We start from the raw sequence: 14,942 nt of genomic DNA on the forward strand, positions 1-14,942 counted from the left end.
TGGTTGGGTCACTCACCGAGTCCGTTGTGGCCACAGGTATGCTGAAGTCCATCATGAAGAAGAAGGATGGGAGTAGTTCCAGTGAATCACGTAGCAGCGGCAAGAAGAGCTTGCAGTTTGTTGGCATTCTCAACGGGGGGTAAGTGGTGCTTTGTCATCATTGAATGAGCAAAAATCTGCACATATTACCATCACACTGATAATACACAGGGCATATTAGAAGAAAAGGATGACCAATGTTAAAGATAACTAACTAGACATGTACTTCTGTTCAGATATGAGTCGACATCTAGTGAAGAGGAGGAAGAGGGGAGTTCCTCGGGCGACAGTGAAGTGGATGATTGCTCGGACAGTAGTGATGGCGAAGATGGAGAGGCAGCTCTGGAGGAGACCTCCGATGAAGAGAGGAACATTAATATGGATGACACCGATAGTGATGATATGGCCTTAGCAGCAGGGACTGAAGCCACTGAGGACAGTCCAGATGCAGTGAAAGAGAAGTATGCTTGATTACAACTACAGCTCATGGAACTGTCATTGTTTGCAGATAACAATTTTACAGGGATAGTCAACAGAATTTTCAGAATTTGTTGAAAGTTTGCTTTCCTTGAAAGAAGTATGTTGGTAGTCAAATTTGGATCTTCTATTTTGGTTTGTAGCCTTTAGGTGCCCTGAATTTGCTCAAGTTAGTGTAAATACTAAGGGTGTAATGGTAGCAAATCAGGTCTGAATTAGCATATCAAACCATTAAATTACCGCAGTAGCCAAAGTAATTTCGCAACATTATCATCTGTGAAGCTATGCATGTGTATATTATTGACATGGAATTATAGCCAAGATGTTTGCACAAAAAGTAGTTGAATACGTTATATAGGAGTCTCATTTTACATTGCACAAGTGTTAGATCCCAGTCAGTCACTACCATAGATAACTTCCATGTCTAATTGCAGTAATCCCTTGTCATAGATTTGAGCTGAGTGCAAAAATGCATGAGGCTTCTCTCATTCTGAAGAACCACCTGAATGATGTCAAACCACTGAAGAGTAAAGAAGTGGTAGGTTTCAGCATGCCTCTTTAATTCCTCCGTTTTATTTTATCCTAGAAATCTTGAATTTCCTTTTCAAAATTAGCTCATACCTGATTTTTGGAAACAAATACCCTGTTTGTTTTTTTCAAACCACACATAATCTCTCAAGTGTGTTTTGAAGTTCCATAACTTGAAGAAGTGGTTGCGAGGACATAGTCTCCTTAGTCCAATTCATGCCACGCTAAATACGATTATAAACATTTAATACATCACCAAGACTTCTGCATGGTTATAAAATGTCTTCCTGATGTTCCAAGTGTTTATAATCATATTAGTATGATAACCTTTATGTAGCTGTATTCCATCAGTGATCTTATCCCACATCCTTCCTCCATACCCCTTTGTCTTGTACTGTAGCTCTCCAGCACTCATACTGTGCAGCTGGAATGGTTCCGCATCTCTAGTGCAAAGATGGCCCAGCCGCCCCGTGTCTCAGACTACCTGATGGCCTTCACTGAGGTCTCCTCTGCCCTGCTGGCCCACGTCATCAACATGACTGATGGCAATGGTAACACGGCCTTGCACTACAGCGTCTCCCACTCCAATTTCACAGTAGTGGGGCTACTACTGGACACAGGTTAGTTGGAGTGAGGAGTGTTCACTTATCTCGGGGAAGTTGTGTTAGGGTCAGGGCTTATGACCTTAGTGAAGAGATCCTAATGATCATAATGCATCTTCAGAAGTTTGGTATTCATGGTTTAACTACAGGCATAAAATCACATTAGTTATGCCATGTACTTATCGTCAGGAAGTTTCCATGCCCCGGGGTTTCACCATGGGGTGGGTGTGCTCTGTGCAGGCATGTGTTGTGTAGATAAGCAGAACAAGGCAGGCTACACTGCTATCATGCTGGCGGCCCTCTCATCTGTGAAAGAGGAGGATGACATGGTGGTGGTCAGGAAGCTCTTCAGTCAGGGCAACGTCAACGCCAAGGCCAGCCAGGCAAGTCCTTCTCAAATCACATAAAATCCAGTCTATCCCCCTCAGTCTATGCCGCTTGTGTGTTGTCGCTAACACCATGCTAACTGGGCTACATTGTGTTTAGGCTGGCCAGACAGCGCTGATGTTAGCCGTTAGCCATGGACGGCAGGAGATGGTGCGGGCGCTGCTGGACTGCGGGGCTGAAGTGAACGTGAAGGATGACGAGGGCTCCACGGCGCTCATGTGCGCCAGCGAGCATGGCCGCGCCGAGATTGTCTCGCTGCTCCTGGATCAGCCGGGCTGTGACATCTCCATCGTGGACAATGTGAGTTCCTTTACTGTCTGTCTGGCTGTTTACCCTGTACACTCAGTGTGTCTTTACACGCTTACCTGGCTTCCTCTTTCTGTCCACTTTCCTCATCTTCTACCTCTTCCATTTCACGCTGAACTGAAAGAACTAGGCAGGTCAAAGCAAGTACTCTGATAGGCTTTTGCCATATTGTTTTATATGTCCTGTCTTAACATCAGTGCTGCAGATGGAGAGGAGAGCAGGGGAGGAAGCCACTAGATTATTGCGACGCAGCAAAGAAGTGAATACAAAAACATATTACATTTATTTTATAAATCCTTGTTTCTTTTTTTAATCAACGCTAATTTTTAAATTAGCAATAAGACAATATTTTTATAATCTGTACACCCGTGTTTTTCTACAGTATGACTTTACAGTGGATTTTTCTCAGACTAGTTTGAACCTCCAGTCCAGACTGATATATCTAAGAGAGCACATCTGGGGCAAAATGAGTTAGGCATGCAGCACATGGATTGAGTTTCAGTAAGATGCAGCTAGACTGAGAGGGGCTGGGAAAGTATTTAGGAACATGTTTTTTTCAACCTTGTGACAATTGGATACAGCTAATTCTTCAGGATTGTGAGGCAGACAGAGATGTGGGTTAACCCTTTGCTGGTTTGAAGACCTAGACCAGGGGTGGGCAACCTTAAGGGCCACTGTGGGTGCAACGTTTTATTTCAGCCAACCCGGAACACAACCGATTAATCTACCTGATTTTTAATCCAATCAAAATTGATAAACTACGATTTAGTTGGTGTGTTGCTTGGCTGCCTGGAAGAAAAGCCTGTACCCACACCGGCCCTCGCAGTATAAGATAGCCCACGCCTCACCTTGACTGTATACAGTAAAGACACAGTTCTATATTGCATGAATGGCATATAGCTTCTTATTCTTTGTAAACTGTGTGATGAGGCTGTGAATGGGCAGGAATCTTATTTGTGTCCCACCTCAGAGGGTTTATAGCAAAGCCTGCTGTCCCTTTTGTCTTCCTCCCTCTCTAGGACGGCAGTAATGCGCTTTCCATCGCCCTGGAGGCCTCTCACAATGACACAGCTGTGCTGCTCTACGCCCACATGAACTACACCAAAGCCCAGGCAGCTGTGAGTTCCCCAGACGCTGGTCTTGAGGCCGAGGGACCTGCCTGGTTTTTATATGACAAACAGCCAGTTTGGCCTTGAATCCAGTATAGGTCACACTCACAACATATCCGTATCATGCGCAATTTCAAGTGTGTAATATTATCGCCTCGGCTACACTCCAATGTTTGGGTGTGGTATGTTGGCCTAGTTGAAAGATCTTGTCTTGGCATGTGTAGCAGTAGTGACCCCTAGAGCATATTCTTTACAGCTCTATGTATTTTTACTGTATATTGTAGTTTTTGCCCTGTTTTACTACTATCACTCTGAAAACATTGGTATATTTCTTTCAGGGGACAAACAAGTCTCGAAGCCCCACTAGTCCTCAAAAGACATGGTCTGCTGCGGAGTGATTGGCCACCAAGTTGGAAAAACAAACATAACTGGACATAAGCGTTGAAAAAGCTCCACTGGAATACTGCCGCTGTCTATATATGTATTTATATCATGGCATACGTTATTCATTTGTATTGTTAATATAAGATTGTTATTTTTCCATAAATGTCATTACTATATACGATACTAATCTGCATTTGCAACATTTCTAATTCAAGGTCTGCAGCATTTAGTTTTCTATGATACAGTAAAGCGGACATTTATTTGCACTCATTTACTGTGTTGAGGTTTAGTTCCCCTCACTCTTTAACTACCTTCTCAATCTTCATGCCAACGTCTTTCAACTCTGCACTAACTGTCTATGCCTTGTATATTCATGTATTGATTTTCATGTAAAAAAATAAACATATTTACATAACATGTGACACTGTACTTAGCAGAAGAGGTCCAGATGACTTTAAACGTTTTTTTTTTTAAAGGTTCATGTTATGATGCGTAGCATATATTCTAATGTCAAACATGATCAAGCTATAAAGGTGAGCTTTTGTTTGAATAGTATTTCAAGCAATAACCATCCTGTCAGACATTATCAAGCCAACTTTTAATGCAAATTTATGTAATAAGATGACATTGTTTAATAGGTAACAGGTAGCACACAGATAATACAATGTGTATGTAACTTGTTAGCAGTATAGCTCTGGTAGCACATTCTGATTTCACATGAGAAACACTCTTTTCATGCCACTTCGACACAGCTACGACCGGAAGTTACTTTTTCCTAACAGGTTAGGAGACTGAGGTTAAGGTTGAGAAAAGGCTTATTGTTAGCGAAAATGCTCCTCTAGCCTGCTACGAAAATCACTTCCGGTAATATCTGTATCTAAGTGGCATGAAAAGAGTGTTCCGATTTCACAAACCGGTACTTGATGTATCACTCCAGAACGGTAGGTGTCAGTAATCTAACATGGACTGCCTGTCGTGACAAGAAAAATAAGAAGTATTCTGCCCTTGACAACAATGGCGACTGCTACAAAAATTATCCAAAGGCTCAGAAATCTTTTATCCGGGGTAAGCCATAACGTTATATCTCTTCACATTGTGTATTTGGTGCAATTTGTTATTAATGTAACGTTAGCTAACTTATTTGTAGGTTCCTAACGTTACACGTTTGAATAGTTTATTAAAGCCTGTCGAGCTTGCTAACGACGTTATCTAGCTTGTTAGCTACCTTAGTTGGTTAACGAACATTGCATGTTAACAATATAAGACTCTTTGAAAAGCAAGTTGTTACTTTTAATTCACCTGATCAAATGTACACAGCATGATCTGCAAGCAAAGCTCCAGTTGCGCTACGGTGAGATTGCGAAGAGGTAAGTGGCAAGTCATTCATGTCTTGAATGTTTGCTAACTAAGAATCCATTTAGGCAGGACATTTTCTGCAGGTTTTGCATGACAAGTACGGATGGTGTTTGTACTCTATATATAGAAGGAATAGGCCTACACTTTGTAAATGCCACACAATCTTAGTATCAATCTTTTGTGCAGGACCCAACCACCCCCCAAACTTCCAGTTGGTCCCAGTCACAAGTTTGCCTTCAATTACTATAATGGCAGAGATGGGCGTAGAGAGTCTGCACCAGCCACCGTCGTGATGTCCAGTCAAAAGGCCCTCGCTGCTGGGTGAGTGGGACATAAAGTCTGACAGAGTCTCTGGCTTAAAGGCTATGGCAGTGCGTTAAGTTTTGGGATTGCATCCTCCTCTGGCTAGGCGGGTGGAGGTTGAGAGTGTATGACTGCTTTATTGTTTGTCCTCAGGTGGCTGCCCTTGCCCTTAGTCTGCCTCCTGTCCCTCCTATTGCCATGGTACTTTGAAACCTCTGCCAGTTCATGTTCTTAGACACAATCCAGTCTCTTTTTCATTTGATTTACTTAACAAAAGGCACATCTCAATAGGTGGTCCAGTTATGATGGGACAAGGGGCCTTTCCTCTATTGTTCCCACAAGCAAGTGGGGAGGCAGATGAGAGTAAACCCATCAGACCAACTCCTTGAGTTGGCCATTCTAGTTGTCAACAAAATAAAAAACTTTTCTCAACATTTGAGGTGAAATCCTATGAACTTGGGCTAGGATCAGTACATCGGGACTTATGGGACCTGTTCCGTTCTCCAGACCCCAGTCCGGTGTCTTGATAATTTTGTGAAATTTTGGTTGTGCATCTTGTAGTATGAGCAGTGCTTGGGCAAGGACTAGTGCCAATAGTCATTGAGCACTCAGCATGTGAGACCAAAACAATATTGAGGAAAGCAACAACAACAAGCACCGTGTGGATCGAGGTGACCATAGACACATTGGTGGAGCTGTGGAGAGGATGCAGCTGCCTTTTCAATATTGAAAGTTTTATATTACCTCCAATTCCCTCTGTAGAATAGAAAGTTCATATTGTCCACATCTGCCCAACCATTTGCGGGTCCATATTCTCCGTCTCTTTTTTTATGTTTCTGCTCATAAATACTGTGCACACTAGTTAAGCAGCTAGCTGTTTGATTGTCAGCATTTCCCCCCCTACGACAACAGAGAAACGCAGGGCGGGACCAACTAGGGAATCGTCTTGTAATGTGAGCACCGGTGTCCTGGGGTTGAGGATGGACGGAATGAAAGATTTGGGACAGGGAAATCTGGAAATGTGAGCACGTCCAAGTTGTTAAAGGCATAATCTACCCCCAGAAATAGGCTTTCACCAAATTGATGATTTCTATGTTCCATCTGTGGGTAAAATAGAGGTTAGGTCATGGTGACATTTTTTTAAGTGCTCCGTCTGAAATCAGGTAATCGTGTAGGAACGCGTGTGTTATACCCTATCACATTTCATAACGCTTTTAAACCAATGACTTGCACTCCAAATCAGCCAATAYATGGTATGGGCATACATCAGTCTATATTGTAATGAAACAGCAGGGAGCAGATCTCGAACCCTCGACCTCCTAGCCCGAGGTCCGGCGCGCTATCGACTGTGCCGCAAAGCATGCTCGTGCGGCAGAGTCGATTTCCGAGCTTATAAACCCAGGGTCATTACAATATATTAGTGACAAAGTACATATTTTTGTCCAAATATTCTAAAAGTACAGTCAGATCCTTCAAACGCCTCTCGTCTCCTTGCTAGCAGACTCGCAGGCCCATTGCCAGGCAACCACACTGCCTCAAAGTTTTGAGCTAGAAATGCGATCTTTGCCAACTTCTTAATTGATAGTGCAGTTTGTTTGAGGGATTTTACAGCTAGCTATCTACTTCACATGCTGATCTTGACTTTTGTTTTAGTTTGTGTAGAGCCCTGCGCATGAATTTTTTTGCCCTACCCATGCCGATTGCTTCTGCCAAATTTAAGGCCTGGTCCTACCAGAAACCTGAAATCAGAAATAACATTAGTAACGTTATATGCATTAGCTACTCCTGTCTGCATGTGCTCTGCGTAGCCATAGCACCGGCTCCGCTTGGGCTGCTCTGCTCAATGAAGAGACATGAGAGAGCAGTTAGTTACTTTTCGTCAGAGCAGTTAGTTACTTTGCGTCACTCTCAACTCCAACAACTCAAGGAACATTATTATTGTCCGTGAAATATATTTGGCAAGGTTGAAGCTCCAAGTGTCTGTAGGCAGCTAGGTGTTCTAGCTAGCTAGCAGCTAGCTATGTCCGTCTATAGAGAGCTTTGCATTGTGGGTTTTGTCGTCGACTTGAGCTCAAATATTTCCATAATTTTCACATGTTGCTTCCTACATTATTATAACAACGAAATGCACACAAACACAACATATTGTTCTCACATATTTGCATTATATAACTATGGAAATCATAAGAATTTCTGGTTTTGAGTGGATTGTCGCTTTAGATTTTAGAAGATTTTAGATTTTTTGTGTAGTGTATGCCCAGTAGAGGTCTGCGTGGGACTGATTTTTTTTCATCCCGCCCATTCGCACCCGCAGCTTTTCATACCGCACCCGCCCACGCCCTCTACCTTTCTGCCCGACTTCCACCCTCTACCGCAAGAACTGGTCCCGAACTCAATCGCAGTCCTGTAATGTTATTTTAGAAGTATGTGGCTCAGCTCTCTCTCTTTCTCTCTCCTGGTGTTTTATTACTTTTTTTTTGTTGTCTGCTGATAATTGCTTCGGGGTGGTTGAGTCCAAGAAGGCTGTAGGATCAGTCCAACTGTTTAATTCAGATTTTATATAGATTTTCATAAAAGCTTTTAAAATTAATTAATTGCGTTGATTTTAATTAACGTATTTGTATCTTATTTTAATTTTTTTTACTGGTTTGGCGTGTATTTGTTTTGTGAGGGCTGCAACATATTGATTTTACCATCTTCTAAATAATATACCAACTTATGCTTTTTCTTACAGCCAAGCTCTGGAGGTGCCAGCAAAGCGTCCTGTCACACCTGGTAATGTTCCCAGGGAGCTCACGCTGTCTACAGACCAGCCATACCTCTGAACAACATCAACAAATCATTTTTCTCCTGACTTACTTTAGGCCTGACAGCAGAGCACAATGTTGCTCTCCCTATTGTTCAAAACCTGTAAAATATCTAAGTGTTAATAAATTATCTAATGTTTGAAGAAATGTTTTGTGGTTACCAATTATTCATGTAATTAGCATATTTGTTTGCCAGTCAATCATAGTTTTGGGTACCTGATTAATATCCCCAAAGTAGTTCCATCAACCAAGCCGCACTGCTTCTTGACACAATGCCCACTTAACCTGGAAGCCAGCTGCACCAATGTGTCGGAGGAAACACTGTGCACCTGGTGACCGCCCGCTACAGTAGTCGCTAGCGCGAGAGAGGACAAGGCCATCCCTGCCGGCCTAACCCTCCCCTAACCCGGACGACGCTGGGCCAATTGTGCGCCGCCCCATGGGTCTCCTGGTCGCGGCCAGCTGTGACGGAGCCTGGATTCGAACCCAGAATCTCTAGTGGCACAGCTAGCACTGAGATGGATGGCCATCACAAGGTGCTTCTATAGAAACCCAGCCCAAAACCCCAAACAGCAAGCAATGCAGATGTAGAATGCAATGCTTAATTTTCATATGTCGTTTCCTCATTGCTCCTCGAACCGAAGCATGCGAAAGCCTTTAACCATAGAACACCACATGCACTAGGGGTAGAGAATAATCAACAGTGTTGCTGTGGACACGGGATAATCTAACAAACACACACACACACACGTTTGACCTCGCTGTGATACTATAGGCCTATGTGTTACTTTCTGAGTCAATTCAGTTAGCATCCAATGTCCTGTGTTTGTGTTAACCATGGCAGCCAGCATTGTAGATAATCAGCCTCTGTGTCTGTGGATCCTTTTCCCTTAAATGCATTTTTCATGTCAGACATGCCCAACTTTTCACAGAAACCCCATTTATTTAAATGTCACTTGTCCAACTGAAATGTGTCTTCCGCATTTAACCCAACCCCGCTGAACCAAGGGTGTAATAACGAACGCGTGTTACCATGCTTGTTACAAGTTAGTGTGAGCATCACAACACACTATATTTCAGCCTGCACAAACCACGTAATAGGTGTTAGCCAATTGAAAACCGACCACCTCATTGACACATCTGCAATAAATAGCTGGAGTCTGATGCCCAGGCCCAATGGCACAAACAGTTCACATTAAAAAAAATACTTTAAATTGTTCAATCATTTAACAATGCATTTGACAATGGGTCAATTACTTTAACCATCAATGAAACATGTTTATACACATTAATAAGCAGTTATGGTCAAAATTGTGAGAGTCATTCGTGCTTGTGAAATTGTAAGCCTATTAAGCTTGGTTGAATAATGGTTGATAAATGCACTTAAAATGTTCATAAGACAAACTCTTCCATCATGTAACCTTGCAAGGGTTTCACTGTTGAGGAACATTCTCACTTTTGGATGGGATGCTTTGGTGCAATTATTTATTTATCCAAGGAATTAAGGCATCATGTCAAGATCTCCACATCTACACAATACGCTCGAAATAACGATGACGTGCAAAATCCATAAAAGATTGCCTTGAAAGAAACAAAGTGTTGTAGGTCAAATACGTCAGCATAGGATAGAGAAAGTACGACTTACATACAATTGTTTTTCTTTTTTGGAATCATGAATTCTGCTGGAAGATTTAGCGTAGGTAGTTAGCTAGCCTAGTGTTGGTTAGCTAGCTAGCCAGCCTAGTGTTCGTTAGCTAGCTAGCTAGCAAATGTTAGCTGGTGTTTTTGTTAGGCCTACCAACTAGGCTAGCTACCTAGCTAGTTACCATCTACATAATAGGCTTTCCATGCAATATGAGTTTTTGGAGAATAGTTAGCACGCTAGCTGTCTAACCTTAACTAGCTAGCTAGCTACCTAAAGCTGGCAAATGATGAGCTAGCCTATAGGGAGGAGGTCAGAGACATGGTCGTGTGGTGCCAGAACAACCTCTGCCTCAACGTGATCAAGACAAAATAGATGATTGTGGACTACAGGGAAAGGAGGACCGAGCATGCCTCCATTCTCATCGACGGGGCTGTAGTGGAACAGGTTGAGAGCTTCAAGTTCCTTGGTGTCCACATCACCAACAAACTATTATTTTTTATTTCATTTTTTTATTTCACCTTTATTTAACCAGTTAAGCCAGTTGAGAACAAGTTCTCATTTACAACTGCGACCTGGCCAAGATAAAGCAAAGCAGTGCGACACAAACAACAACACAGTTACACATGGAATAAACAAACGTACAGTCAATAACACAATAGAAAAGTCTATATACAGTGTGTGCAAATGAAGTAAGATTAGGGAGGTAAGGCAATAAATAGGCCGTAGTGGCAAAATAATTACAATTTAGCAAATAAACACTGGAGTGATATATGTGCAGAAGATGAATGTGCAAGTAGAGATACTGGGGTGCAAAGGAGCAAATAAATATAAATAAAATAAATAACAATATGGGGATGAGGTAGTTGGATGGGCTATGTACAGGTGCAATGATCTGTAAGCTGATCTGATAGCTGATGCTTAAAGTTAGTGAGGGAGATATGTCTCCAGCTTCACTGATTTTTGCAATTCGTTCCAGTCATTGGCAGCACAGAACTGGAAAGAAAGGCAGCCAAAGGAGGATTTGACATTGGGGGTGACCAGTGAAATATATCTGCTGGAGCGCGTGCTACTGGTGGGTGCTGCTATGGTGACCAGTGAGCTGAGATAAGGAGCGGCTTTACCTAGAAAATACTTATAGATGACCTGGAGCCAGTGGGTTTGGCGACGAATATGAAGCGAGGGCCAGTCAACGAGAGCATACAGATCGCAGTGGTGGGTAGTATATGGGGCTTTGGTGACAAAACGGATGGCACTGTGATAGACTCCATCCAATTTTCTGAGTAGAGTGTTGGAGGCTATTTTGTAAATGACATCGCCGAAGTCAAGGATTGGAAGGATAGTCAGTTTTACGAGGGTATGTTTGGCAGCATGAGTGAAGGATGCTTTGTTGCGAAATAGGAAGCCGATTCTAGATTTAATTTTGGATTGGTCCAAACACACTAAGACAGTCGTGAAGAGGGCACGACAAAACCCATTCCCCCTCAGGAGACTGAAAATATTTGGCATGGGTTCTCAGATCCTCAAAAGGTTCTACAGCTGCACCATCGAGCGCATCCTAACTGGTTGCATCACTGCCTGGTATGGCAACTGCTCGACCTCCGACCGCAAGGCACTACAGAGGGTAGTGCGTATGGCCCAGTACATCACTGGGGCCAAGCTTCCTGCCATCCAGGAGCTCTATATCATGCGGTGTCAGAGGAAGGCCCTAAAAACTGTCAAAGACTCCAACCACCCTAGTCATAGACTGTTCTCTCTGCTAGCGCACGGCAAGTGGTACCGGAGCACCAAGTCGAGCTCCAAAAGGCTTTTTAACAGCTTCTACCCCCAAGCCATAAGACTCCTGAACAGCTAATCAAAGGGCTACCCAGACCCCTCTTTTACGCTGCTGCTACTCTCTGTTGATGATCTATGCATAGTCACTTTAACTCTACCTACATGTACATATTAACTAAATTACCTCAACTAACCGGTGCCCCTGCACATTGACTCTGTACCGGTACCCCCTGTATATAGCCTTGCTTATTATTTTACTGCTGCTGTTTAATTATTTCTTACTTTTATTTTCAATTTTTTACTTAGCTATTATTTACCTAACACTTATTTTTTGTTATTTTCTTAACTCCTGAAAGCATTGTTGGTTAAGGACTTGTAAATAAGTATTTCACTGTAAGGTGAAATGTGACAAATAAAATTTGATTTGAAATATGCTATGTCTACTCGCTGAACCTTGTTTTCAGGTTATCCATACCCCAAGGAGGTTAACGCTAGCTACACTACATGACCAAAAGGATGTGGACACCTGCTCGTCGAACATCTCATTCCTAAAGCATGAGCATGAATATGGAGTTGGTCCTCCCTTTGCTGTAATAACAGCCTCCACTCTTCTGGGAAGGCTTTCCACTAGATGTTTGAACATTACTGCAGGGACTTGCTTCCATTCAGCCACAAGAGTATTAGTGAGGTCGGGCACTGATGTTGGATAATCAGACCTGGCTTGCAGTCGGCATTCCAATTCATCCCAAAGGTGTTCGATGGGGCTTTGTGCAYGCCAGTCAAGTTCTTCCACACCGATCTCTACTAACCATTTCTGTATAGACCTCGCTTTGCGCACGGGGGTATTGTCATGCTGAAACAGGAACGGGCTTCCCCAAACTGTTGCCACAAAGTTGGAAGCACAGAATCATCTAAATGTCATCGTATGCTGTAACGTTAAGATTTCCCTTCAGTGGAACTAAGGGGCCAAGTTCAAACCATGAAAAACAACCCCAGACCATTATTCCTCCTCCGCCAAACTTTACAGTTGGCACTGTGCATTTGGGCAGGTAGCGTTCTCTAGCAGGGCAGACATTTGACCAACTGATTTGTTGGAAAGGTGGCTTCCTTTGACGGTGCCACGTTGAAAGTCAGTGAGCTCTTCAGTACGGTCATTTTACTGACAATGTTTGTCTATGGAGATTGAATGGCGGTGTGCTCGATTTTATACACAAAGGGTGTGGCTGAAATAGCCCAATCCACTAATTTGAAGGGGTGTCCATATATAGTGTTCTTGTGTCAACAAGCACTGTAAATTCTAGCTGGATAAGACAATAACTAGCTAGGTAGTTAGCTACAGTAGGCCTAACTAGCTATATGTCTAAACTATAGAAATTATGATAACTAATGTAGAGTGTTTATGCTAAATTGTAATACATTCTTCTCCTCCAGACTCCCACAAGGTCTCAGACTCCAGGATGGGAAAATGCATACAAGAAAGAAACTGATGGAGACAGAGTTGTCATTTTCCATTGTTAGAAAGGGAAGAAAAAGACTATCCTATTTTTCAAAATTAGCTAGCTATTTTAGGCAACTCACCATACTCTTGGCTACAGATTTGAGTCACCACAAGAAGTTATGTTTGTTAGTGAGTAGGCCCATCTATGTTTAATGTAATTCATCAAATTATTAACCCAACATTAAAAATCCTTATTATTTTGTAAAATGTAAGGCTGCAATAAAATTGATTAAAGTAGAACCTCATATTTTGTTTCTAGGTATTTTCACTTGGTAATGAGTAATAAGTATTTATATAGATATTGCTCATAGGTAATAATTAAAGTTACACTTCACTTTAAATACTGTAGCTAAATCCTGTGTAACAACTAGCAACAACCTTGTATTTATGCAGATATTACAGATATGTACTGTGTAGAGTATCACTGTCTTTATTTTCTCACTTGGATGGCGCTTTCGGAAGCTGACGATTAGATTGTCAGAATAGGTCATGTACTTTGTAGATACACAAGTAAGTACACCTCAAGTTACACTTCATTTTAAATAGGTAAATCCTGTGTAATACCTAGTAATTACATTGTACTTACGTAGATATTACATGTACTCTGTGGTGTGTTTATCCTCCCACTTGGATGGCGCTTCCATAAGCCTTAAAATGAGGGCAAGGTTGTAAGTACACATTAATTACAAGTAAGTACCCCTCTAGATACACTTAATTTTAGGTAGCTAAATCCTGTGTAACATCTAGTAATTACATTGTATTTATGTAGATATTACATGTACTCTGTGGTGTACTTGTGGGATTATCCTCTCACTTGGATGGCAATGAGGTTCAGGTTGTCAATGGGTAACATAAGTATTTTTTTATTATAATCTGGGATGACACCCATATGGTAAACCCCAGTCAGGGAGGTTGACCTATATCTGATCTGTTTTTGTAAACTCAACCAAATTCACCCAGATGATTCACTTTCGGGGGCAACTGCTAGAGACAACATTGAGTGGAGATTTTGAAGAGTGCATTCACGGGTAGGTAATTAGAGCCTCCAACCTTTGTAATCTTGGACACCCAGTGCATCTGCCCACAAGAAATCACAATGTTGTGACAGTTATTACTAAATCAGATGCAGCTGAGAAGAAACTAAACACTAAATTGATCAATTTAGTGGAAACTTGCCCATTTGTTACACCTCTAATAAGATTGCAATTACCACCAGTTACCTGTTATTACAGTGTAACTGAGTTATTACATCTAACTACTTGTTAGTTTAATTACACTGTAATAAGGACCCCTTTAAATGAAATGTTACCTAAAATCCTAACAAATCAGGTAAAGAGCACGATGTGATGCAGAAACATATGTGGGAACTCCTTCAAGACTGTTGGAAAAGCATTCCAGGTGAAGCTGGTTGAGAGAATGCCAAGAGTGTGCAAAGCTGTCATCAAGGCAAAGGGTGGCTACTTTGAAGAATCTAAAATATATTTTTATTTGTTTCACACTTTTTTGGTTACTACATGATTCCATWTGTGTTATTTCATAGTTTTGATGTCTTCACTATTATTATACAATGTAGAAAATAGTAAAAATAAAGAAAAACCCTTGAATGAGTAGGTGTGTCCAAACTTTTGACTGGTACTGTATATACATATGTATTTTTGTTGCTTAACAGGTGGTGCTCAAAACAGGAACGACGGGTCTGTTTTGTCAACGAACTCAATGTATTCCAAA

General features: G+C 41.9%; 2 protein-coding genes across 3 annotated transcripts in view; both read left to right on the forward strand.

Moving 5' to 3' along the window:
• LOC111975565 (KN motif and ankyrin repeat domain-containing protein 3) overlaps positions 1-14,942 on the forward strand; it is a 381,145-nt gene that overhangs the window by 19,670 nt on the left and 346,533 nt on the right. The window contains exons 5-12 of one of the 2 annotated variants that reach the window (XR_011481148.1): positions 37-139; positions 276-500; positions 967-1,054; positions 1,445-1,664; positions 1,887-2,029; positions 2,133-2,333; positions 3,359-3,457; positions 3,787-3,929. Coding sequence is in view for 1 of the 2 variants with exons in the window: in XM_024003921.2 (XP_023859689.1) it covers positions 37-139; positions 276-500; positions 967-1,054; positions 1,445-1,664; positions 1,887-2,029; positions 2,133-2,333; positions 3,359-3,457; positions 3,787-3,846 (1,139 nt within the window). In the remaining variant the exon portion in view is untranslated. Of the gene's footprint in view, positions 1-36; positions 140-275; positions 501-966; positions 1,055-1,444; positions 1,665-1,886; positions 2,030-2,132; positions 2,334-3,358; positions 3,458-3,786; positions 4,262-14,942 lie in introns of those variants that run through there. The other variant, XM_024003921.2, reaches the window with a different exon arrangement.
• ndufa7 (NADH:ubiquinone oxidoreductase subunit A7) lies at positions 4,786-8,445 on the forward strand. The gene is made up of 4 exons (XM_024003922.1): positions 4,786-4,897; positions 5,150-5,199; positions 5,375-5,509; positions 8,226-8,445. The coding sequence occupies exons 1-4, from the start codon at positions 4,847-4,849 to the stop codon at positions 8,314-8,316; spliced, it is 327 nt and encodes a 108-aa protein (XP_023859690.1). The 5' UTR covers positions 4,786-4,846; the 3' UTR covers positions 8,317-8,445.

Source organism: Salvelinus sp. IW2-2015, linkage group LG16 (genome assembly GCF_002910315.2).
Source record: "Salvelinus sp. IW2-2015 linkage group LG16, ASM291031v2, whole genome shotgun sequence".
Lineage (NCBI taxonomy): Eukaryota > Metazoa > Chordata > Actinopteri > Salmoniformes > Salmonidae > Salvelinus > Salvelinus sp. IW2-2015.

What these genes read in the sequence shown, in the direction of transcription:
- ndufa7 (XM_024003922.1), top strand. Translation starts at nt 4,847, where the DNA reads ATGGCGACTGCTACAAAAATTATCCAAAGGCTCAGAAATCTTTTATCC. An exon ending in TCAGAAATCTTTTATCCGGG is followed by an intron (nt 4,898 to 5,149) that starts GTAAGCCATAAC and finishes AAATGTACACAG; the next exon opens with CATGATCTGCAAGCAAAGCT. An exon ending in TACGGTGAGATTGCGAAGAG is followed by an intron (nt 5,200 to 5,374) that starts GTAAGTGGCAAG and finishes TCTTTTGTGCAG; the next exon opens with GACCCAACCACCCCCCAAAC.